Here is a 25,015-nt window from a genome sequence, read left to right as displayed (position 1 = left end):
GATAGGTAAGGTCCCATGGGAATCAAGACTGAGGGGAAAAACAACTGAGGGGCGTTGGCAGTTTTTCAAAGGGACAGTATTAAGGGCCCAAAAGCAAGCTATTCTGCTGGGTAGAAAAGCTATAAAATGTGGCAAAAGACCACCTTGGCTTAACCACGATATCTTGCATGATCTAAAAAATAAAAAGGAGTCTCATAAAAAATGGAAACTCGGACACATTACAAAGGATGAATGAATATAGGCAATCAATACAGGAATGCAGGGGCAAGATTAGAAAGGCGAAGGCACAAAATGAGCACAAAATAGCTACAGGAATAAAGGGAAACAAGAAGACTTTTTATCAATAAATTAGAAGTAAGAGGAAGACCAAGGACAGGGTAGGGCCACTGCTCAGTGAGGAGGGAGAAACAGTAATAGGAAACTTGGAAATGACAGAGATGCTTAATGACTTCTTTGTGTTGGTCTTCTCCGAGAAGTCTGAAGGAATGCCTAACATAGTGAATGCTAATGGGAAGGGGGTAGGTTTAGCAGATAAAATAAAAAAAGAACAAGTTAAAAATCACTTAGAAAAGTTAGATGCCTGCAAGTCACCAGGGCCTGATGAAATGCATCCTAGAATACTCAAGCTAATAGAGGAGATATCTGAGCCACTAGCTATTATCTTTGGAAAATCATGGGAGGCAGGAAAAGGGCAAATATCGTGCCCATCTATAAAAAGGGAAATAAAAACAACCCAGGAAACTACAGACCAGTTAGTTTAACTTCTGTGTCAGGGAAGATAATGGAGCAAGTAATTAAGGAAATCATCTGCAAAGGTGGGAGGGATAGCTCGGTGGTTTGGGCATTGGCCTGCTAAACCCAGGGTTGTGAATTCAATCCTTGAAGGGGGCCACTTAGGGATCTGGGGCAAAATCAGTACTTGGTCCTGCTAGTGAAGGCAGGGGGCTGGACTCGATGACCTTTCAAGGTCCCTTCCATTTCTAGGAGATAGGATATCTCCATTAATTTAAAATTTTAAATTTATTTATTTAAACACTTGGAAGGTGGTAAGGTAATAGGGAATAGCCAGCCTTTTTTGGTGGTTCAGGTTCTGTAGTTTCCGCATTGGAGTGTTGCTCTTTTAAGACTTCTGAAAGCATGCTCCACACCTCGTCCCTCTCAGATTTTGGATGACACTTCAGAATCTTAAACCTTGGCTCAAGTGTTGTAGTTATTATTAGAAATCTCATATTGGTACCTTCTTTGCATTTTGTCAAATCTGCTGTGAAAGTGTTATTAAAACAAACATGTGCTGGGTGGTCACCATCCGAGACTGCTATAACATGAAATAGAAGGCAGAATGCAAGTAAAACAGAACAAGAGACATACAATTCTCTTCCAAGGAGTTCAGTCACAAATTTAATTAATGCATTATTTTTTTAACGGGCATCATCAGCATGGAAGCATGTCCTCTGGAATGGCGGCCAAAGCATGAAGGGGCATACGAATGTTTAGCATATCTGGCATGTAAATACCTTACAGTGCTGGCTACAAAAGTGCCATGTGAACACCTGTTCTCACTTTCAGGAGATGTAAATAAGAAGCAGGCAGCAGTATTTTCCATGAATGTAAACAAACCTGTTTGTCTTAGTGATTGGCTGAACAAGAAGTAAGACTGGGTGGACTTGTAGGCTCTAAAGTTTTACATTGTTTTGTTTTTGAGTGCAGTTATGCAACAAAAAAAATCTACATTTGTAAGTTACACTTTCACGATAAAGAGATTACACTACAGTACTTTGTAAGAGGTGAATTGAAAAATATTTCTTTTGTTTATCATTTTTACAGTGCAAATATTTGTAATAAAAATATGTGAGCACTGCACACTTTGTATTCTGTGTTGTAATAGAAATAAATATATTTGAAAAGATAGAAAAACATCCAAAAATATTTAATAAACAATAGAATACCAATTGAAATTTAACAGTGCGATTAATCACGATGAACATTTTTTGTTAATTGCGTGAGTTAACTGTGATTAATTGACAGCCCTACTTAAAATATAAATTCACATTTAAACTGGTTTCTTTACCAAAAAGTTTTATTCCTTTCTCATTTGTTATTTAAGGAACTCTGAGATCATTACAGTTATCAGAGTGTTTGTGGCTTCAGTTTCAAAGAAAGATAGTCTCTCTGAGTCAGCTTCCTAACTTGGACTTTGCATCACAGTATGATCAGTTGTCCTTTTGTGTCTGTGGTTACGTCACAAGGTACTTTTCTTTCACTCCATCCAATGGAATGGAGTTAGCAATCCTATAAATGTGGGTTGCCACTGTGGAGAAAGGCAAACTGGTAGCTGAGGTAGGCCTGTGTTGTTAGAGTATTCTAGCTCCTTCCTACCCAGCATGAAAAAGGGAGTTTGATATATTCCTTGGAATTGTAAATTAATTGAAACTTTGACTAAGGGGATGCTTAAACGGGTTGAACCTGAATACTATAGATATATTTCTGTTAATCTCAGTTCCTTGATACAGACCCTTACAACTGACTGATCTTAAGAATCAGGCTTAGACTATTGTTTTGGGGGAGGGCATTGTCTCTGTCACAGGGTGGGTGATCCCTTTAAGGGGATATGGGCCTCAATTGACCTCTGAGAAACTTCCCTCATCACCCTAAGTAGGGAGAATAAGTAGTAATGAGTAAGACTACATTTATGTCACGGAGGTCATGGAAGTTACGGAATCCGTGACTTCCAGAGACCTCTGTGACATTCTCTGCTTCAGCCCCAGGGGCTGTGGGACTTTGGAGCTGGCAGCCAGTGGGGCCCTGGCAGGCGACAGAGCTCCCTGCAAGGTTCTAGCGACAGGTGACAGACTCCTGAGAGGGCCCGCCCAGCAATGGGCGACAACCTTGCGTGGGGGGAAGAGGGACGCCTCGGGAGAGTGGCTGGGGAGGTCCCATTTTCTCTTCATGAAATATGGTCACCCTGCAGCTCCCAGCTGCTGTGGGTGAAGGTGGGCCGCCCTGCAGCTTCCAGCTGTCATGGGCAGAGGGGAAACCCCACAGCTCCCAGCCACAGGAGGAGGAATCCATGGAGCCGCAGCAGCAAAAGTCACAGACAGGTCACGGCTTCTGTGAATTTTTGTTTATTGCCCATGGGCTGTCCATGACTTTTACTAAAAATAACCGTGACAAAATCTTAGTCTTAGTAATGAGTGATGTCATGTGGCTAAAATGAGATCTCTGTCTGTAAATAAGAGGAGAGGTCTGGAGAAGCATTGGGGGAAACAGCTATAGCAGTGGAATTAGCACCTGTAGAGGATCCTAGAACAAGGGCCAGACCCAGAGACACATCCCTGGACCAGTGTTCCTGAAGAGGAATGGGGGACTGAAGTGGATCCCAAGAGACATGGAAGGCTCAAGCTCAGAGTGGGCAGAGATTTCAGAAGTGTCTGATTTGTTTGCAGTTTTGAGTTCTACTGAGGGACTCCATGGAGAAGCCCTGGAACCAGCTACTCTGCAAAGAAGAGTGTGATTAAAGAAGAGACAGGGAGGAGAAAGGCAAGGCCAAAGAGGACTTCTGTTTTGAGAGTGTTTAACCTGGAAAGACTTCGCTGTTGGCTCAGGTAGAACTGGGTGAGGGGAATCTGAAGAGGCCATCTGGGAAAAGGCAGTTTAGGGCCTGAGCAGTTACAACTGCACTTCAGTGCCCTGAAAGGGTATTGAATTCAGAGAAAGAACCAGCTAGAGGGCTGAGCCGTGGGAATCCCTGAGACAGACAGACAATCCTGGGACAGTGACACTGCAATTATCTCTTTCGATTTCGCCCAGACAGTAGGGGGATCTCAGGAGGCAGCGGATTGTTACAGTCTCAATGAAGTGTTCTATTTTAAGAAAGATGATTAGTTTTTTACCAGAGATGAGCAGGGCAGTTTTCATTTGGACCAAGGCTTAGTCTAGGATTTTGGGTTTAGGTCACAGGCTAGAGGTTGAATCCAGGGTCAGATTTGATAGCACAGAAATACTGGTTGCTGTTCTTGCAATATTAAACCCAAAGGAGGGGTGAGTTTGTGGAAGACTTTTAGATTGTGTCAGTTTGGGACAGTTTTGGATATAGACATTAGTTTATAATTCATATGGATTTTATTTAACTCTGTACATGTGCTCAGATAGGCAATGTTGTGTATTTGGCCTGAGTGGTTAATCAGTATTGGTGGCTTTGTAGAGTTATTTCTGTCAGGATGAGATATTGGGGAAAGGAATCGGGTAAATTTTTGATGTAATCTTCATTGTTTACAAAAAATGCACACGAAGTCCTGTTTCCCTGAACCCCACAGAAACATATAAACAGTAGGCATTTTCTTTGCTCAAACATCCCTAAATCTGCCACTCCACTGACCTCTCTGCCCAAGAAGCTCTGTCTCTGCTTCCTCGAGGGGTCATGCTCACAGCTACATCTCTTGGCATTTTGCCTACAATTATTATTCTAGCCCCGGTTAATCTAATCAGCCTGGGTTAGCCCCATTTGAGCCATGAAATTTAGTCCCTCAGGTAATAGCCTTCACTGTCTGAAGCCGTTTAACTAAAGGGGTTTCATGGGTCATTCAATTGAGTTTGAGAGTACCTGGCACACACATTGGCTTTAACATGGTCAGTATAGTCTTTGTTTCAGCATAACAGGGATATTTTAAGTAAATAAAAATATTAAAACACAGAATATTCTCTGCATGATATTTTGTTGTTTCCTGTGCATAGCAAAGAGAAATTCTGAAGCAATGTAGAAAATTTTCTGATATGGTTTATTTGCAGTTTAAATGTATATAAGTAACACAACCGTGAAATAGTATGCTTACTCCCTGTGACTTTAGAAAGGAAAAGGTCTGTTCTAAACAACTGCTGAGTTACCAATGTTATTTAATCTCTCTTGAGTCTGTAGACTTATAAAAAGAATATCTGAATTTCTGTCAGTGGAGGAGGCTAGAAGAAAGCTTTGACGGTAATGAAAAATAGTAATTCCAATATATTTAAATGTAATGACAAGTTGTAAACAAAGTAGTGTTGCCAACTCTTATGATTTCTTCTCCAGTGATGAGATTTTTTTGACTGGGACTGGAGTGATGAGAGGTGGGGGCAAGAAGGAGCTAAAGAGTCCAACAGCTCAGGGTAGCTCCCCTCCTGTGAGCGATGGGGGCAGGACAGCACTACTGCTCCTTTTCCACTCCCAGCAGCAGTACGTGGCCTGGGAAGGGGGTGAAGTACTCTGGAGCTGCGCCCACCAGTCTGGAAGGTGGGAAAGAGGATCCTGCTGCAACTTTTGCCCAAGTGTTTGAGAGGGAGGTGAAGAACCTCTTGAAGGAGCGGAGGTGAGGCTAAGGGTGGAGGTGGACTGAACTGAGGGGAAGGACTGAGAGGTGGGGGCTGAACTGATGGGACTGAATGAATTACTGGGCAGGGAATAGGCAGATGTGGGGGTGAGAGCTCCTTCAGCCTGGCCCACAATCAGCTTACTCAGTAAATTTGGGAGAATGGGCAACACTAATTGTCACACACTGACATACTGAGGATGGGCAGGGGAGTTTAAACATACAAAAGACCAAAGCCCCCCAAAAAGTCTTATGATTTCTGGGCCAATTTCATGATTTTTGATCTCTGAAGTTTGGCAATACTGGAATTGTCTAATGAATATACAGTACCTCAGCACCTGAGCAACTGAAAAAATTAAGAGGAAAAGTACTTTATATACAAATATTGCAGGATCAGGGCCTTTATTTGTAATTTGTCTTATTTGCAAACATATACAAGGAACTGACCGCTCTGAGAGTAAAATTGAAACTGTTTGTAGGTCTTCAATACTAACACCTCTTGTCATGCTACTCAGACTGCGATTATTACTTGCAAGGCCCTTAACAGTCAATCCCTACATCTCTCATTTGCTATAGAGATGTTGACTCTGGCTACCAATCAGCCCATGATAGCAGCCTCAATCATCTACTTGTTAAATTTTCAAACAAGCATCTTCCTGCTCTCTCCCATGCTGTCCCTCATGCTTGGGAGGAGCGCCCCATAAACATCCACAAAGCTACCTCATTATCCACCTTCAAAACCCTCCTCAGAACTCTCCTTTGCTGTGATGTCTCCAAAAATAACAACCGTGGTTATGCTGCTGGTGTACCGAGACCACTGCCTGTTGTGCTGACCACTAGAGTCTCATTGTTTCCTTATGCTCATGAGTCTATCTGTCTCACCATCTGTTGTGTCTTGGCTTATTCTGTAAGCTCTTTGGGATAGGAACATCTTTGTTCTGTGTTTGTACAGTGCCTAGCACAATCGGGTCCTGGTCCTATAGCTGAGCAAATAATTGAACCAAACAAATTAATTAATTAAAATTAATTTGACCTGAAATTAATTTTCAGGTCTTCATTTTGTCATGATTTTGGATGTTTATTTTTTTTTTTACCATTTTAAAAATAATGCAAAAAAAACTGCCTCTATTTTGAAACAAAACATCATTTTAAATAAAAATCACATCTGTCGATGACAGAATACACCGGGCCAGTGATAGAATTAGGCCATACAATCCTCAGTTCTGCTGTTGGTTGTGATGCAAGAAAGTTTTAAAAGACTGTAAATAATATGATGTGACCGTTTCACACTGAATAGTTTTATCCAGCATGCAGACTACTTTACTGAGCCATTTGTTTTTATTATTATTTTGGGGGATAATAAAGATAACACAGACATATGCAAATTTTAAGTAATCTGTTATATACTGGTAAATTTAAGCTATACATTCTAGAGTAATTTATGCAAGATTGACTACTAATTGCAATATTCGGGCTACATTTCTTAACATATATAACTTGAAGAAAATCTAAACCATATTAACAATGGACATAGAACTTTGTACGTCAAATTCTCCTTATAAATTCTTGAGTGTGCATGCTACTTCCATGGAATTCAAGGGGATTTGTATGTATGGTTCAGAGAATAGTTAACCCTCCTGAAATGAGAGGTAGCACTTCTATATGTCTCCACATCCTTAGTGACTGATTCATGTCTCGTTGATTTCAGTGGGAACAGGACTATGCCTTGGTATGTAATTAACATAAAGCTATGTATATATGACAATGGAACACGGAAAAATAAGAGACGATTGAGGATATGCATTTGGTGCTCATCACCATAGGGTCTGAGCACCTGTATTGTATCTGAGTGCATCTTAAATGGTTGTAACATGCTGACAGTTGGGGCCTTCAGGAAGCATTCATTGGTTTGTCCACCTGGAAGGGAGAGTGTGTGTGGGGGGGAGAAGATTATCAAGAATGAATTTGTGATACTGGACTTTGATGGGTATTTTAGCAGTCTTATAATTTAATAAAGTAAATTGAACTAATTTTGTTACACTGGAAAAAATTGCATTTATACTATTCCCTTAGGCAACAATTAAAAATGTTTACTAGTCTATAACTATAAAAATGACCTCAAACATGATTAAACCAAGACCACTTAAAACTGTTCTGTTTTATTAGAGGCTAGATGTTCATAAACAGATATTTCCTTGTGATGTTACAGTATATGTCTGTTCTCATGGTAACCTGATTGCACATTGTTGTTGTTAACACACTTTTCCTTACAATAGGTATAAACCAAGTTTTATCATAGTTTAGAGAGCAGCAAAACTGAATTGAGATAAATGATTTAGCTGGGCTTTTTCATTACCCTACATGTAAAGATAGAGCTGTATATGATGGAGAATTGATGTCAATAAATATTCAAACAGATGATCAAATATTAACAATGTAAAACTGTTGTTTAAAACTCAAAGTAATGGCATTTTGCAGTGTTCCCTTTTGGGTACAAATGCAAGAGAAATATGTTTTATGTTCAAGGTATCTGTATTCTTTAAAGCTGTGAGCCACAGAACCTCCCGGGATATTGTATTCCAGTTGCATCATGTTGTCCATAAACTATTAGAGCCTTTTCTCATTATGAATGAAGTTCACCTCTGTGCAGTAGACCAGCACAAGGCCGACTGCACATACATTAGTCCCAAGTAAGAGGGAATTAAATGATACGCAGGGCATGTGCCAGCTCTCAGCACAGAGATGATATTCCCCATCTCAGTATAAAACGACTTCAGGTCTAGAGATCTGCTATCACACAAAGAACGCTAATACATGTACAGGAACCCAATGACATGATTTCTTTGGCCAAGATTTCTGCACATTGGTGACACTGTTAACACTTTGCATGAGGGAACAGACTCAAACATTTTGTACTATTGAACAAGATGTCTATTAAAGCTAGTTTACAAAATGTATTATTTGACCATTTTTGCACATTTGAATACCGGTTGCTTTTGATTCTCTATTACATATGATAATTGCTTTCCTTGTCCTGTAGAATAGTGTCTAACAAAATCACTACAATAAACTCCCATTTATCCAAATGGCCTGGGGGACATCAACAAGTTTCAGATATCCAGGCATTCCAATGAACAGCACTGATTAACTAAGGTAGGGCTACATGGGGGACGCACTGATGGATTCAGATAACTAGGATTTTCAGATAAAAGGAATTGGGATAACTGGAATTATACTGTATTTACCTAAGTTACATCTGGCCACTTTATGTACTGGTATAAGACTTTGTCACACCATGTAAGCAACTGAACAGAATGTGCAATAGCACAATTACATAATATAATGGCACAAAAGAAACCATTGAGAAGAACCTCTGTGCCATCTCACCACAGCTTTCTTCAATGCCATCTGATTGCAAAGAAAAAATGTAGCTCCAGGAAATTCTGAAAAACAATGCATTTGGTTATAATTGGGTCACTTACATATTTCAGTTACAATGTTCTTTTTAGTTACTCAGTTACAGTCCTGAGTGGTTGCAGCTGTAGATACTTGAGGGGGAAATTCATTAATGAATTTTTAGCCCATAATTCTTCAGCATCCAGTATCTTCAGTAGCTATAGTCCAATCAAGTTGGGAAAACTTTTTCCTTAGTCATAGGCAATAAACATTTGTTAATTGTAGCCTAAAGCAATGAAATAAATATAATTTTTTCAAGTGTTGCAAAACAGATTACGTTAAGTGATTAGATTAAATGCATGCTTGCCAAGATATCCATCAGATGACAGTCTTACACATTTTTTTATCATCGTCTTTCTGCCAGTACAAATCAGTGAATACTGCATGTAGTCTTTTAGCTCTCTGCTTATCTGCAGCTCAGTTTGCTACCTGTGAACTGTCTGCTGTGAGAAGATAGAACTCCCTCATAGTTATGTGGATTACTTTCATGCAGGAACTTTTATTTCAGATTTTTATTAAAAACAAATAAAAAATTAAACTAGCCAACAAACAACAAATTCAGAACCACAAGAATCAGTTGATTTCTCTCTGTCCCTTAAGATTTAGGGTACTGTCTGCACACAACCATTCTGTATGTTAAAGCTTGGTTCAGTTTCTCTCACATGCAAATCCCTAATTTATTTTCAGTGTTTCACGTTTAAAAAAAAAAGTAAGGATTTTTCTGCTCTTCTGTTGGCGTTTATGAAGTTATTTTCAACAGGAGAGAAACTGCCTACATACGCCTAAACCAGGGTAATAGTGTTCAACATATTCCTCACACCTCTGGCAAGTGGGTTCCAAAAGGGGACAGAGACATTGTCCTATCTTTTCCTCACCCTCTTTGGCATGGTGCACCCTTTGAGCGTATGAAGAGCGTGATCTGTTGAGGACTACAATTGTGGATGGTCCTTATGTGGGCTGCACAAATGAGTGTGTGGCTCTTTGTACCATTCCGCCTCACAGTCTGACCCTAGATTCCATTCATTTATCCTTGTGTAGTGCTATTGATGGCAGTGGAGTTACACAGGTGTAACTGAGAGCCTGCAGAATCATCATTACTGGTGGTGATCTGCTAGATGGAAAAGATTCTGCTTAACTCATAGAGCTCAGCTTGAGTTTACAGGGATGACAGCTGGGGGGGAGGTGAGGAGAAACTGTACTTGTAAGTTAAACACACTTGTTATAACTATCTGTGATAGCAACCAAACCTGTAAGCTGTGGTACCACGTTTGCAAAGTCATTTTTAAAAAAGAACCAAACACTAAGGATTAAGTGAGTTTAATGTTCTTTTTTTAAAGCTCTCTAGGATGTTTGAATGAACGATGCTAAGACAGTGCAAAGACTTATCGTATTTGCTCGATAATTATTATATTATATTAATTATAATTAATGCTGTATTATTTGTGCTATTTTCTAGTCATCAGTGTACACTAGACAGTAACCCTTGAGCTGTTCCTACTTTGCATCTCACTAAGGTGCCTCTTTCATAGTGAATTAGATATAATTTGAACCGCGTCATCAAAGCCCACAGTTTGGGTGTCTTGTCAATTATCTCTTTTTTTATAAAGAGATCTTTTCATTTTATGTAATTTGTTAACTACACTAAACAAAGGTCAATAGAGCTAAACAACCATGTTGCTTACAGTGATCATAGATCTAATTTCCAATGCTGCTGTATTCATTTTCCATATATTGCCTACAAACACCCATCTACTAATGAGTTCCCTAGCTAACATGAGATAAAAAGAAGCTGAAGTTGAAGGTTGTCATTGGGATTGTTCTTTGGCTGTGCCTCTATAGATAATGAACAACTGCATAATAAAGGACACAGATGGGCCACATACTCAACATAATTAACACTCTGGTAAAATTTATTTCGTGATGATCTGTTGTGTGATGTGATTCTTTTCCACAATAACTTCATAACAAAATTGAAACGCCCTGGGATAAAAAGAAAACAGGTCTAATTTATATACATGAGACATAGTTAGAAATTCACTGCGTATAAATAATAGCTTACCTAGTGGAAGATGTCTATGGTTGAAGATTTGTTGTACAGCAGGACTTTTCAATATCATGCTTTCTTTCACGTTATTTCATAAAAAGCGGAAATGACCATGAAAAGAATTAAACAAAACTGGAAAAATAATACTAGTATGATGCACTAAAACATATCTGTTTGCATTATTATAGTTAATTAATTTGAAAATGAAAGATGCGTTTCTAGGAAAGACTGTTCATCAGCAAAATGGTGGATTCAGTAAGGCTTTATCAAAGATTATATTCTGCCAATAGTTTTTGTTTGTTTGTTTGTTTTACCTTTCAAAGGCTTCTTTTAACTTTTTCTGATTTTTGAGTGTTGTCCTTTGTTGCTGTCTAAAACAAGGACTTATGCTCATGTATGTGTATGTTCCCCAAAACAAATCAGCCATTCCTACTGTTTGTAATAATAAATAGTGTAAAATTGCAATTAAGAGTTGCAAAACATGTTGGTAGATTTAGAATGTAATTATGTTTACAGATTACCGCAAATAAAAAAAAAAGTCAAATCAAACCACCATTGGAATCAATTACAATGACTGATATGAAAATGTAGCTGTTGAAAATATAGCCTGTTCCTTACACTCAATTCTACCTATTTCTCCTAAATCTCCTGATTAAAAAGTGTATTATGGTTGAAAACTGATTTTATTTCAAATTTTCAGGTATGTGAATTGGCATGACATCAGGCGTTGGGTTGACATTAGCAGCAAAACATTAGAGGAGGAACCCCATTTTTAAACACTTGATTATAACTTATAACAGGAGCCAATACAAATGTTTTGAGATTAGCAAAAGTTCCGTACGTAAAAGTGAATTACCATATAGTACTGTACAGTGCATAAAAGTGAATATTACAAAACAAAATTTAGCCATTGTTGAACAGATAACTATTTTCCCCACCTTTCTGGGTCCCAGAAAATTCTTTGCCTTACTGTGCCCAGCCCCCTGGCATACAACCCGGAACTGTGGGGCCACTGAGTCCCTTAACTCTCCAGCCTGGGCGGTCTCTCTCAATGCTTTGCCAGTGAAAAGCAGCAAACTCCTCCAGGTGCTGTTATCACACAGCCACCGGCTGAGACGCAGCCAGTGAAGTTGCATGAATGCTCTCTAAGCCACTCACCAACTGTACAGAAGGAAATGCCAGCAAATTCCCCTCAGTTCCCAGCCTTGCACCCCAGAAATGTACCCTCTTACACTGTTCAAGACAAAGCTCATTAATTAGTTTGCTGCTTCATAGTGGACATGCACCAGCCTTGTAATCTGAGCAAATTCCCCAGACATTTTAGACACACTCACTGGTAAAGATAAAACATTAAAATAAGTTTACCGACTACAGAAAGATAGATTATAAGTGGTAGGCATAAAGGTCAGAGATAGTTACCTAAGAAATAAAAAGTAAACACACATTCTAAATCCTTTTCTCGCCCCACTGCATGTTTCAGGCAGGTTACTGTTCTTAATACACAGGCTGAATTCCCTTCTCAGCCTGGGCCCAATCTCATCAGTTCAAAATCTCTGTCTTCCCAGTGTTCTTGCTGCCTTCAGAGTAGATGGGGGAAGTGATCTCATGATGCCACTGGCCCCTTTTTGTACTCTCAGTTCATGGGCCTGGAAAAATACTGGCCCAGGCATGTCCTGGTGAGCTTTGCTGAGTCACAAATCCCCATTGTGTGGGGCTTGCATAACTGTCTCTTATTGAATTGTAAATCTCTTGTTTATAGTTCCCCTGCTGGTCAATGGCTGGTGATGGTTGTTTAACACCAACCTGGGTACGGGTCACCTCCTTTGTTGCCACTGGTGAGCTAGCTGTGGGCGTTTCCCAAATTTACCACATATTTCAATAATAACCATATAGCAAAATCTCATAACTCCATATATAATGATGATCTGCATTTTTTCACAGAACAATGAGTTTTAGAAGATCATGACCTTTTATCTGATACCTTACAAGGCATTCTTTGCATAAAATATAACCATACACTAATAATGGGGTTACAGGACATATTTTGAGGTACCATATGTCATGCTTACAAATATTTAATATGTATGGGCTGACTGAATTGTGGCTAGTTTTCTTCCATGAACATATAAGTGACCATGCTCTCTAGCAGCCGCGATTCAATTTTGCATCTTTTAGTTTTTGCCATGACTTGTGCTTCTCTTTTTATACTTCCTCTAATTGGTTTTCCATGCCTGGAATCTCTTTTGGCTCATATGTGGTCTTTGTTATAAAACATGCAGCTGCTAATAATTCTTTACTTCTGTGCAAAAGCAGATGGAGTGGAACAAATGCATACTAGAATACTGTGGCTCTGAGCATTCTCATGCTCCAGGTACAGGACTCCAGTTGAGATACCAAATGGACAGTGGTAACCCAGAAAAGGGACTGGAGAACCAGTTCCAGGAGTGAGTCCCCCTTTGTTGTTGCCCTACACTGCCCATGCTGCTAGTTGCTCACTATTTCACACTTCTCTCTGTGGCCTCCCGGGGGAATAGCTCAGTGGTTTGAGCATTGGCCAGCTAAACCCAGGGTTGTGAGTTCAATCCTTGAGGGGGCCACTTAGGGATCTGGAGCAAAATCAGTACTTGGTCCTGCTACTGAACGCAGGGGGCTGGACTCCATGACCTTTCAAGGTCCCTTCCAGTTCTAGGAGATAGGCCATCTCCATTAATTAAAAAAAAATTAAAATACAGAGTGGAGAGTTAATGTTCTCAAAGTAAAGTAGGAGAGTTGAAACACAATAATCTATTAATAAGGGTTGTGTGGATTTTGTAATTGGATGAGCAGGGCAGGTGCATCAAGTATTCAGTGATAGCAATGTTTGAAATTAAGTGAATATTAGAGCAAATTCTGCAAAACTGGGATTATTTTTTATGAATAATCTGGCCAAATATGCATTTCAGAAGTGTGCAGGTATTTATTTAAGTTCCGGTGTGTGTGTGTGTGTGTGTGTGTGTGAGAATATAAATTCTGTGGGAAAAGACTAAGAATTTGCTAGTTTTGGGGGGGTTGTTTAACTTTCTTTTTAATTCATTTAAAAATCTAACAACATTATATATCATGCTGGATATGCCAATACATCAAAATATGTTATAAAAACATTATAGATATAAAACTTCTTTAAGAAAAATATGGTTTTTATCATTTGTGTGCAGTTGGTAGAATTTACATATGCAAAACCCATTACCTGTGTGGGCATATGATCGTGCCAATATACTCTTGCAAGTGACACACCAACGGGAACATGTTAAAAATATGGTCTGTAAAATGTTACATAGAAATAGTAATAATAATACTTAGCATTTATTTAGCATACTCTATCTTCAAGGTGCTTACAAATGTGAATTGATTAATCCTCACATCTAGTAGTTAATGTAAGCATTTTTAGGCAATGTATTATCTTCATTTTACCTCTGGGGGATTTAAGACAAAGGGCAGCTAAATGACCTGCCACATTCTGTGTCAGTGCAAAACATGGGAGTTCTTGGCTCCCAAAGAAGGTTGTGTTCCTTGGATGGCAAGATGACTAATCGGTGTCTAGTTCTGCATTGCAGATGGTCTGCTCCCTGAAAATATAAACAAAGTCTCTTTTATGCTGAGTTGGGAGTAAACAAGAACTTTTAAACCCTCAAGATTTGGTACTATTCATTTCAACCCTGAAGAGGCAGCTTAATATTGTTACATTAATGTTTGTCACTTTCTAATTTCGAATCTAAATAATTGGTCATTAAACCACATTACTATTTTATCTACAAATTTGGAAACAACAGTCACCACATAAACAATCATTGTAACTGAAGTACACTCCTTTGAGGTCAATATAAAGCAATAATATAAGAATGATTGGCAGCATGAGAGATTTTTTTTTTCCTCACAGTATTTTTCTGGACCTTTAAAACCCATGTATACATTAACAGTCATGACCCAAACTCCGAGTGCTATCTGCCCCTCTGGTTGCTAATATTTTTGGGACAACGACAATGTTTAGTGCAGTTTGTTCTTTTGTTTAGTGTCCACTTCTCCGGCAGCTACATACTTCAGTTACAGAGATCAAAACAGAAATGAGCAAAAACAACTAAGAACAAAACTCAGTCAAGTGCTAAACAAAATAAATGGGTCTTGTATTGTGCCTAAATTGCCTGCTAGATGGGTTGCCAAATTTAAATACATAACGTAATTGGAAGAGAGAGAAGGAGCTATCTGCTTATTCCACACTGCTATCCCCATTCCCAAAGGAGCTGCATGCCTGTGTATGTGTAACCCTATTACAGCTGTACTTAACTCCTGATGAACGACCACATTTACTTTACTGATATAAAGCCCAGATATTTGGGGTCTATACAGGGCTGGGTTATGGATTAGGCACTATAAGCTTAGGGCCCAACATTGAGGAGTCATGTGATAATATCAGAATTTATGGTTTAATTTTTGATAGCCCTCATGGTTGCAAAGAAAACTTTTAAAATGTGAACCAAGAATCTGTAGACAGCCAGAAACAATAGCTCTAACCGGTATGAACTGGCATCTCAATGGGATGTTAATTCCAGAGCTCACTGTGCTGGGCTGCCCTGCCAACACCATTTCAAGGGAAAGGAGTCTGTATAAGAAGCATGCAATCAAAAAATAAAAAAAAAAGTATCACGTTAATATGGAGAAAAATAACTACTTATTCTCTGAGCTCTCAGAAATTAATTTCTAGGTTTGAGCTCTGCCTAATCTATCTGTCATTTTGGTGTACCTGTCACAGTGGTAAATCTATATGCTGGTACCAAGTTAGGTTCTGATCTGCAATCTTGTTTACACATGACTCCCATTGGAGAAGAGCAGGCTACAAAATTTGATTGATTGTTTTTATTAAAAAATGCTTGTGAAATTTGTTTTCTGTTCACTGATGAGCTATAGATTTAAATTTATTAAATGACAAAAGTAAAAATTTAATGAAAAACAGAACTGAGGTTGTTCCGATATTTTTTTGTGACACCCTCCCGCCGCCCCCCCCTCCGCCCATTTTCTGACCAGCTCTATATTGGCAACGACCGTAATTTTGATTCAAGAGAATTATTTGATTGGGGATATGCAAAATGTGCAGGTAAGTGTCAAAAAAGGCCTATGTAGCAATCTTTCTGATACAGGAACATATCTCCAAAATAGCTAGTCAATGATTTCAGAGTTTAATTAGCACTGGTGTGTTAAATGCATGAAAAAAGTATAACATATGTTTATATGACATATTACAAATCAAGATTCTATACAATCAAAATCAGGTTAGATTTGATTTATGTAATTTTATTTCTTAATAATTTATCAAGGCTTTTGTTTCCTTTTTTGTTGCAGGGATGACATGTCAAGCCCGAACTTCGTATACCGAAGATGAAGTTCTCTGGGGTCACCGTTTTTTCCCTGTGATTTCCTTAGAGGAAGGATTTTTTAAAGTAGACTATTCCCAGTTCCATGCAACATTTGAAGTCCCTACTACGCCCTACAGTGTGAAAGAACAGGAAGAAATGCTTCTTATATCTTCCCCTTTAATAGGATCAGCTGTAAGTAACAGTAAAGAAAGGAATAATTCTGTAGAATGTCTAGATGGTCTAGATGACATTAGTACAAAGATACCCTCAAAACTGCAGAAAATGACTGGAAGGGAAGACTTTCCCAAAAAACTACTAAGGATGAGTTCTACAACCTCTGAAAAGGCCTACAGCATTGGGGATTTACCTATGAAACTTCAGCGAATAAGCTCAGTTCCTGGCAACTCAGAAGAGAAACTGGTATCTAAAACTACAAAGATGATGTCAGATCCTATGAGTCAGTCTGTGGCTGATTTGCCACCAAAGCTTCAAAAATTGTCAGGAGGAGGAGCTAGAATGGAGGGAAAACTTCCACCCAAATTGAGGAAAATGAATTCTGATCGCTTTACATAACAAGAATAGACATTTAGATATTATTTAAAGTTTGAATTATTAGTCAATCCAATTTGGGCAGGAAAGCAAACTCTCTGAAAAGAGTATAGTAGCTAAAAGGTGAAAGTTTCCTAAGCACTACATGCAAACTGGGACAGCAGTGTTCTTCCCAGATAATGATGTACTGTAAGTGTAATGTTCTGATTAAAAGACCTGAAGTCCTGACTGAGGTCATAGGAGAGCAAATATTAATTGGCATGTAGTATCACAACAAGCATGCAATAATAGTGTGCAATTTTTGCATATAGTTTTCTGGCATGATTCTTACTATATTTATATTGTATATTCTGAAAATATGTAAAGGGGGGTGTTATTCTCTCCTATATTTCTTAAGGGTAAGTAGTAGGTAAAACATGCGTAGGAAACTTTCAGGGCAAGTTATAATTTAATTTAAAGTGTATTTATTTTTTCTGATGTAGATTGTGATGTTTTGTTCAAACAAAGTAGTTATGGTGCATGTTTTCTTTCTTAAAATAAGGCTATAAGCATTAGTCAATTCCAAACACCAAATTTCTTAGCCTTAAATTATTTGCCATTTTATAATTTGCTTTAATAATTTCTTTGTTTTTTTTCCTGCCATTACAATGCTGGGAGAATTTAAAGTGTACTTCATAAGAGGTGTTAGCAAAAAATTGTACTATTTAGGGCTGGGCAAAATATCTCAAACAGAGTTTCCGTTTTAAGTACAAAATTTTAAATAAAATCATGAGATCATTTTGTTTCATGACTAATAATATTAGTGTAACAAAACATTCAAAATGGGCACATTTGCTTGATTTTCTAATGTAAGTAGTATCAATCTGATAGGAAAATGTAAAATCAACTACTTAGACTTTCTGGGTGAAATTTTGTCCCAATTACATCAAAGGCGAAATACTGATTAGCTTCAATGGGGCTGGGTTTTCACCCTCCACATTTAGGACCCAGTCATGCAAACTGTTACTTGTGCATCAATGGGACTACTTGTCTGATTAGGGACTACTCATTTGAGTAAGAGTCTGCAGGATCTTTTGCTTTAGTTTTCCAACCAAATTGGAATCTCACAATCAGAATTATTTTTCTGAATTTTCAAAAATTGCTAAATCCTTTACTGAAACACCAAAAAAATGTTAATGCTCTCTTATTGTCCACTAAGTCCATCTAGGCAACTTTTCCCTCTCTTTTAGGGGAATTTTTCCCTCTTGCGTTCTATATGGTGATAATATTTTAAAGTGATAAAAATACATTTAGATGTATTTTGAAGTGCAAAAGGTCAATTCTTCATAAATGTATTTTTGAACTTGTTTTATTTTTCATTTCACTTCATTCTAAATTCTCTTGGCAGAGATGAGCCAGCCTGGTAGGCATAGTATAGGTACCTCCAGCCAACCATGGGTAGGTAGCATTTTGGTACCTATCCTCTATTTGGAGTTGTCCCAGTTCTTCCACTAAAAGTTGAACTTCTATATAGTGTACATCACAGCATCTGAAAACACTCATTTGTTGATGCTATATCATTACTAGAAGTGGTGCTTTGGCACAGTTCCTGCATCTGGTTTGGAGTTTCAGGAATAGGTCTGGCTTTCTGGGTATCTTCAGGCAGTGAGAATTTCTATCTTGGCTCATCTCTATTCTGTTCATAAAAGGGTCAGTGTGATTAATTTGACCATAAATGTGTAGCTGGTGCACTTTTGGAAACAGGGTAATTAAATAAGACAACAGCAAAAATAATACACCTCTACCCCAATATAATGCTGTCCTCGGGAACCAAAAAATCTTACCGCATTATAGGTGAAACCGCGTTATATTGAACTGGCTTTGATCCGCCGGAGCACTGCTTTACCACGTTATATCCAAATTCGTGTTATAGCGGGTCATGTTATATTGGGGTAGAGGTGTAGTAATAATTACTACTAATCCTGATATCAAAGTTTGGGATGTAATTTTTATGTAATTATCCAAAAGTATGGTAGTTCGGGACCGCAGTGAACAAGAATCTTTTTACTTTTAGAACATACACTGTTATGGTGTTAACTGTGTGGTGTTAACTGATTTCAATCATGTATTGGCAGTTCTGACTCAAAAGGCTTTGGACCATCTTAAGTGAGAGAGTGCACATTTGTAGGACTGTATAAAGAAGTAATAATAATAGTAGATCTACCAATATCTGGAAAAAATATTTTATTTTATTTTGTAATTGGTTGCAAGGAATGAAAAATAGGGAACCTACACTGCTAGGTACTCAGCACTGTTCACCATCTGCCAATTGTGTACTTATGGATTTCACATTTACTTACCGAGTTTTTCAGAGTTTATAATGATCTGTGATCTACATTGCATGCTTGTTAGACCTTTGGCTAAACTGTCAGCCCTTTGCACATTATTTGGGGTGTGTAGTAGTACCATGCTGTAAATGCCTGGTGAGCAAAATTGTGATGTGTTAAAAGATTAATTCTGACAGCTTAGTTGTCCCCTTGTTGTTGATACTTTACGACAGGCTTTCTTACAAAATACATTTGACATCTGTGCCATAAAAGTCTGAAAATGTCCTGTCAAAGCAATTTTTGGCACCTCTTATTCCATTGTGTAAGTTTCTGCAGTGTGGAAGTTGGGCTTTTTAAAAAAAAATCTTACCCTTAAGATATTTGCTTTAACTTTAGCATTTGCTTTTGGGAAACGTGAGAGAAAATTTGTGCCAGAATATCAAGTATATTTTAAAAAAGTAAATAAATTATGCTAGTGGAACCTGAATACAAATGGTATGAGAATTAGAATTATTGATAAAGTGCAAGTGAACCACAAATTACTTAGGTCGTGTCTACATGACAGTTTGATTGGCGTGCAGCTGCAGACTTTTGAATACACTTGGGCACACGCACACTTGTGGTGAGTATGCACAGTGCCAACACAAGCACCCAAGTATAAAATGGGGTGCACCAGAGGTAGGTATCCCAGTATGCCCCATGGCACCATCTGGTGCAATGCCTTGTGGGATATTTTTACTGGGCTTTGTGAAATACCAGGGATTTCTGGGAACTAGGGGTCAATTTTCCACCATGCCACTGTCTTCGTCCTGTAGTGCTTGCCCCAATCCCATAATTTTTGCACCATTTTTAAAAACTTCCACAGTCCTGCAAACTGCTTTCCCGTCTCTGCCATCTCTGGCAAAAGCCTGGACCCTGCACAGCTCAGCACAATTCTCATGAGCTTTGCTAATACAAGACGAACAATTCTCCAGTATTTGCAGAACTTGAATGAGTACTACAATTGGTCATGTAGTGAGGAAGATGCAGAGATGTTGAAGCACAATAACTGGATACAGATAGACATAGCTGGGGGAGGGAGGGAGATCCAGAGCAACTCCACATGGTGAATCTCTCTGTCTGGGCCTGAGAAACTAGCACTGATTGGTGAGATTGCATCGTAATGCAGGTTTAGGATGACTAGCAGTGGCTGCGGAACTTTTGGATGCAAAAGGCCATGTTCCTGGATCTTTGTGGCAAGCTCACTCCAACCCTCCAGTGCAGACACACCAAAATAAGAGCTGAATTGACAGTGGAGAAGCAAGTGGCAATTGCATTCTGGAAACTTGCAATACCAGATTGCTATCAATCATTGGCAATCATGTTGCAGTTGAAAAATCCACAGGGGGAGCCACGGTCATCCAAATGTGTAAGGCCATTAAGTGTGTCCTGCTGCACAGGACTGTGACTTGGCAATGTGCAGGAAATAGTGGCTGGACTTTCAGCAATTGGGTTTCCAAACAGTGATGGGGTGACGGACAGTATATCTTGCCAGTGAATACATCAACAGAAAGGTATACTTTTAAGTGTGGCTGATCCTGTGGTTTTCACAGGTCAGTGTATGTGTAGCCATGGTTCTCCTGGTTTTCCCCCAGTGTGGAGTAGCAGCAGTAAAGATGTATACCATATTGCCACTTGTTATGTGGGGGGGGGGTGGGTATCAGACCATGGTGTTTTCCAAGGACTGGAAAAGCTACTGAGTCTGAGGTCTCTGGGCATATAGGTCAGTAATGCTCTGTAACATCTAAGTTTGTTGTCAGAGTAAACCCATCATGTCCTGATGCATTTCCAAGTATGCCTTTTGGTCCTTTTCCTTCTCCTGCAGCAACCTGCTTTCTCCATTCTTGGTCTTTCTCCATTGTCACGGTCATATGGCTTCTCCAAGCCCTGTGTTTTCAGTCTGAGTTTGTAGAGGATTGGAAGATCTCGCAGAACATATTCTTCCGAGTCCGCTACTTTCTCCTCCTGATCAGGATCAAATATTCAGCAGATCTGGAGTGGGGCACCTCTCGAGACTACCAGGTCAGAGGTTGCTGATTAAAACAGACCGATATTGCATTAGATTTATAACCACAATGGAAAGGGAATGATAAGTCTAAAATCTCTCATATGTTATTCTCTGTAATAAGAAATGTTAGTTTTCACTTAAGTTTTGGAGCGTCTCGCTACAGCACCGCTCTGCAGCTCAAGCCATGGTGAGTAGGGGTGTGGGGTTATTCTTTTGCATGGAAGGTTTAAATGCTAGGTGCCCCTGGGTGTGGGTATAGGCAAAGTGCAGTGAATATTGGCAGTTTTTTTCACCGGCAGTGATAACTTTGGCTGATTATCTCAGCACAGACAACCCTACTGCAAATGGCATCCCAAAACTGCCTGGGCCCGTATGTTGCGCAGATAGCTTATTTATTGCAATGGTGCCAGCCAAATGCAACACAGAGTGTCATGGTAAAATCTCATATCGGGGGTGAAGAAAAAAGGCTGTCATCCCTAGAAAGGTTTGGGAGAGGATCGCAGAGTTTCTCTATGGACATCCCTGTTTAGATTAACAAAGTTCTCTGCATGACCCCCTGCCCAGCCCGACAAACCAAAGAATAAAAAAGCAGATGCTGATTCTACCTCTGTTTGTTCTACCTCTGCCTGAGCACAGGGCAATAATCTGATTTGAATTGTGTAATCAGACTGCCATAATACTCTTTCTGAATTTATTCTCTATCATTTTTTTCTAACATTATACCAGTTTTTGTTCTCTACAGTTGCTGATGAGATGGGCACCCTTTTTTAAATGGGGAAGAAGAGCTAGATGGGAGGGAGATGAGATTACTGACAATGAAAAGGGAAATGATTATAAAGAATAATGCCTGTACACACTTACCCACACTCCCTTCCCATCAGTCAGCTCATATGCGTTCACATGGTGGGACTGGTTTGAGTTTGGTGGAAATTCAAACTGCTTGTGGCATGGTTTTTCCCCTTCTCCTTCCAACAGGTCTGCATTCAGGCTCCTGCAAAACAGAATGCAGAGTGCTGGCAGGGTCACTGCCAAGTATGACCTGCAGGTCATTCTAAAAATGGCAGGTCTACAAGGCAGCATCAGATTTCTTGTTGCCTCCCTCCCCTTCTGGTATCCCTGGCAAAGTTACTTCATTTTCACACAGCACTGCTGGTCATCTCTGTTGTGCTGCAGTTTCAGTATCGCCAGTGGAATTTGCACATAGATGTCTATATTTCCATAGCTTTTACAGTCTCTTCTCTCCACAGGCCAAGGAGATCCAAGACTACTTGTTTACTCCAGGTAGGAGCATGTCTAGTAGCATCTGTGTGCAGAGCCAGCATGGCCAGATGCACACAACAAAGGTGAGCTGGTAGGTGTGCTTGCCAAGGTAGGCAATCAGGAAGAGTCATTTCAGAATCACATGGGAGGTGCTGATGCGGAGGTGGGATGGTTAAGGGATTCCAGTCTCTCTGACCGTTGGCAGTGGAGTTCAAAATTTGTTACGGGGATATGCATATTGTGAGACAGTTGCTGGAGGACTGCTAGGATCAATAGAGGTAATTCAGTATTTACACTTGCACTGCATCAACCTAAGTAGGCCAACCGTGGCTCTCTGACACTCAGGAAGGTAGTACTGTCTGATGGGCACTTATGTTGGTAGGAGATAGGCTTTGGTTTAGACACGTGCACAACTAGGGTCAACACAAGTGGACTTAAGTTGACCTAACTTTGTAGTGTAGACCAGGCCTTAGTAATCTGAAGAAATCATGCTTTGAAATTGGAAAGTACTGTCCTTATTATGTTATGTTTGATGCTGCAAAATATTTTGATAAATATTCAGTTATGATTAATTCAAAATACCTAATTTTTTATATAAAACATTCATCCTTCCCTGCTGCGAATAAGGCTGCTGAGTCCTGTGGCATGTACTGGAATATAATGTATGTTAAAACTAAAATATTGATAAGTGCAAACAAACATGAATAATAAATTAGTTTGTAATTTTTTTTTAAGAAATTGAAGTTATTCTGGGTTAATATTTAATTTCTGTTAGCATAGCCACTTCTCTCATTTCATCATTTTTGTTTTTGCCCAGCCCTAGTGCTTAAGCTAAAAAAGTATTTCTTTCTGACTGCACAGCAGGTCTGTGTTCTCTACTGCTGAATTTATGCTTGAATTATATTGTAAATTGTATATATTCAAATTAGAATCCACTAATTGCATTTTCTGGCATGCAATCTATAATTGTATAAATGTACAAGTTTATTTGGATTATACAAAATTACAAACTCTTGTATTCGTTAATACTGCAAGCTCAGTTTTATCTAAAGCTATATTAAACTTTCAAAAATTGTTGGGTTTAAACGTCATAGTGTACTTGTCATTTATCAAATGTACCCTAAGTATATTTTTTAACAAATGAATAAATATTCAGGGTTTTGATTTTTGTACAATTATTTAAATGATGAGGTGGTAGCCTTATGTTTTGGCATATACTGTACAAAAATGGCAGGTCCACTTCAAATCAGGAAACAAGAACGGGACTTCAAGTGATTCAGTTTTTAAGCAATAGTGATCACAGCAAAGGACATTCTGGGGGGCTTTGGGCCTGATCCATCTCCTATTGAATTTAGTGGAAAGACTTCAACTAACTTCAGTGGATATTGGATTATGATCATGTTAACCAGCTGCGAAGAACTGATGGCCCATAACAGTATTAATTCCAGGCAGTCATAAGTTCTAAGGAAACACTATGCTCAGTAGTAGTTATTACTCGTAAATTGTATGATATTGCCTCCAGGTAATCTGACCTTCTGTACCCACATGCGTCCCTCTATGGCACCTCATACGAGTCAAGATCAAAATTAAGTTCTAAACATAACCAGCTACAGGCTGTCACCTTGCTTTTTCTTGTCTCTGGCACAGATAGGTGTATCATGTCTCTTTAAGAGCATTATTAAAAGCTACTTCCTGTCCCCCACATGTGATGTAATTTTTAAGGTTTTTCTGGGAGGAAAACTCTTTCCCCAAGCCTGTGTTAGTAATAGCCAAATACTCTTTGGAAGTTTTGAAAGTGGACTCCTGATATATATTCGTATTGACTTTTCTTTAATATGCAGCCCTTCTTCATAAAGCTGTTTACTTAGGAAGATACAGGATGTGGTTTCAGTTAACTTAGATATTGTTGATTAATACAGGTCCATTTTAAACAAAGTCTTTGAATGTCAGACATTTCCATAGTTCATTTTCTCTTCTGAGATGGATTTATATACCTACTAGTTTCTAGAATTCGTTTCATTTTAATAAAAATATTCTACACTAATGAACCAAAACACCTCTTACCACTATTGTAATTGTTTTTTAAAAAAAAACATTACTATATAATATCGTAGTGGTTTTTTTCCAAGTCATCTAAATTTGCTGGTTCAGGAAAGAGAATTAGTTTTGATATGAAGGGATCTGTGAATCCGACTTTAGTTGCACTGTCACAAAACCTACCAAGCTGTTCGCTTGCCATGCTACCCAAGCCAAAAATATCTTCCTAATGCAGCCTCAGATGTTATTTACCTGCAGATGATTTACCAGCCATTGCATCAGTGTGGAGGGCCTTAATAAATAGAATTTTTCAGTTATAACACAGTTCAGTTATTCTGAGTGAGCATACCCTAATGTTCAGAAAAATCCTGCTGATATCATTCCCAGATGTTTTAACCTGGTGGTGCACAAACTCTCTTTTTGCAGGGATGAGAGCAGGAACCTAATAAAATAGAAGTTTAGTGGACTTGATAATGTGGATGATCCATCATAGAACATTGAGACAAAATGGAGCTGTCCAAAATACCTACCAGCAATACCTACCAGTCTCTTAATTTTAAGACTTTAAGCTTCACGCTGCTATAAATGAT

The 25,015-nt window shown here is 38.8% G+C and overlaps 1 protein-coding gene across 2 annotated transcripts in view; it reads left to right on the top strand.

The window, feature by feature from the left end:
* KCNJ3 (potassium inwardly rectifying channel subfamily J member 3) overlaps positions 1–23,550 on the top strand; it is a 191,375-nt gene extending 167,825 nt beyond the window's left edge. Inside the window, exon 3 of one of the 2 annotated variants that reach the window (XM_054044563.1) lies at positions 16,213–23,550. In XM_054044563.1, coding sequence (XP_053900538.1) covers positions 16,213–16,799 — 587 coding nt within the window. In that variant the 3' untranslated portion in view covers positions 16,800–23,550. The remainder of the gene's footprint in view (positions 1–16,212) is intronic. The other variant, XM_054044564.1, reaches the window with a different exon arrangement.
* Positions 23,551–25,015: the final 1,465 nt, after the last annotated feature.

The sequence above is a fragment of the Malaclemys terrapin genome, chromosome 11 (assembly GCF_027887155.1).
Source record: "Malaclemys terrapin pileata isolate rMalTer1 chromosome 11, rMalTer1.hap1, whole genome shotgun sequence".
Lineage (NCBI taxonomy): Eukaryota > Metazoa > Chordata > Testudines > Emydidae > Malaclemys > Malaclemys terrapin.
This window is presented reverse-complemented; position numbering and strand designations above follow the sequence as displayed.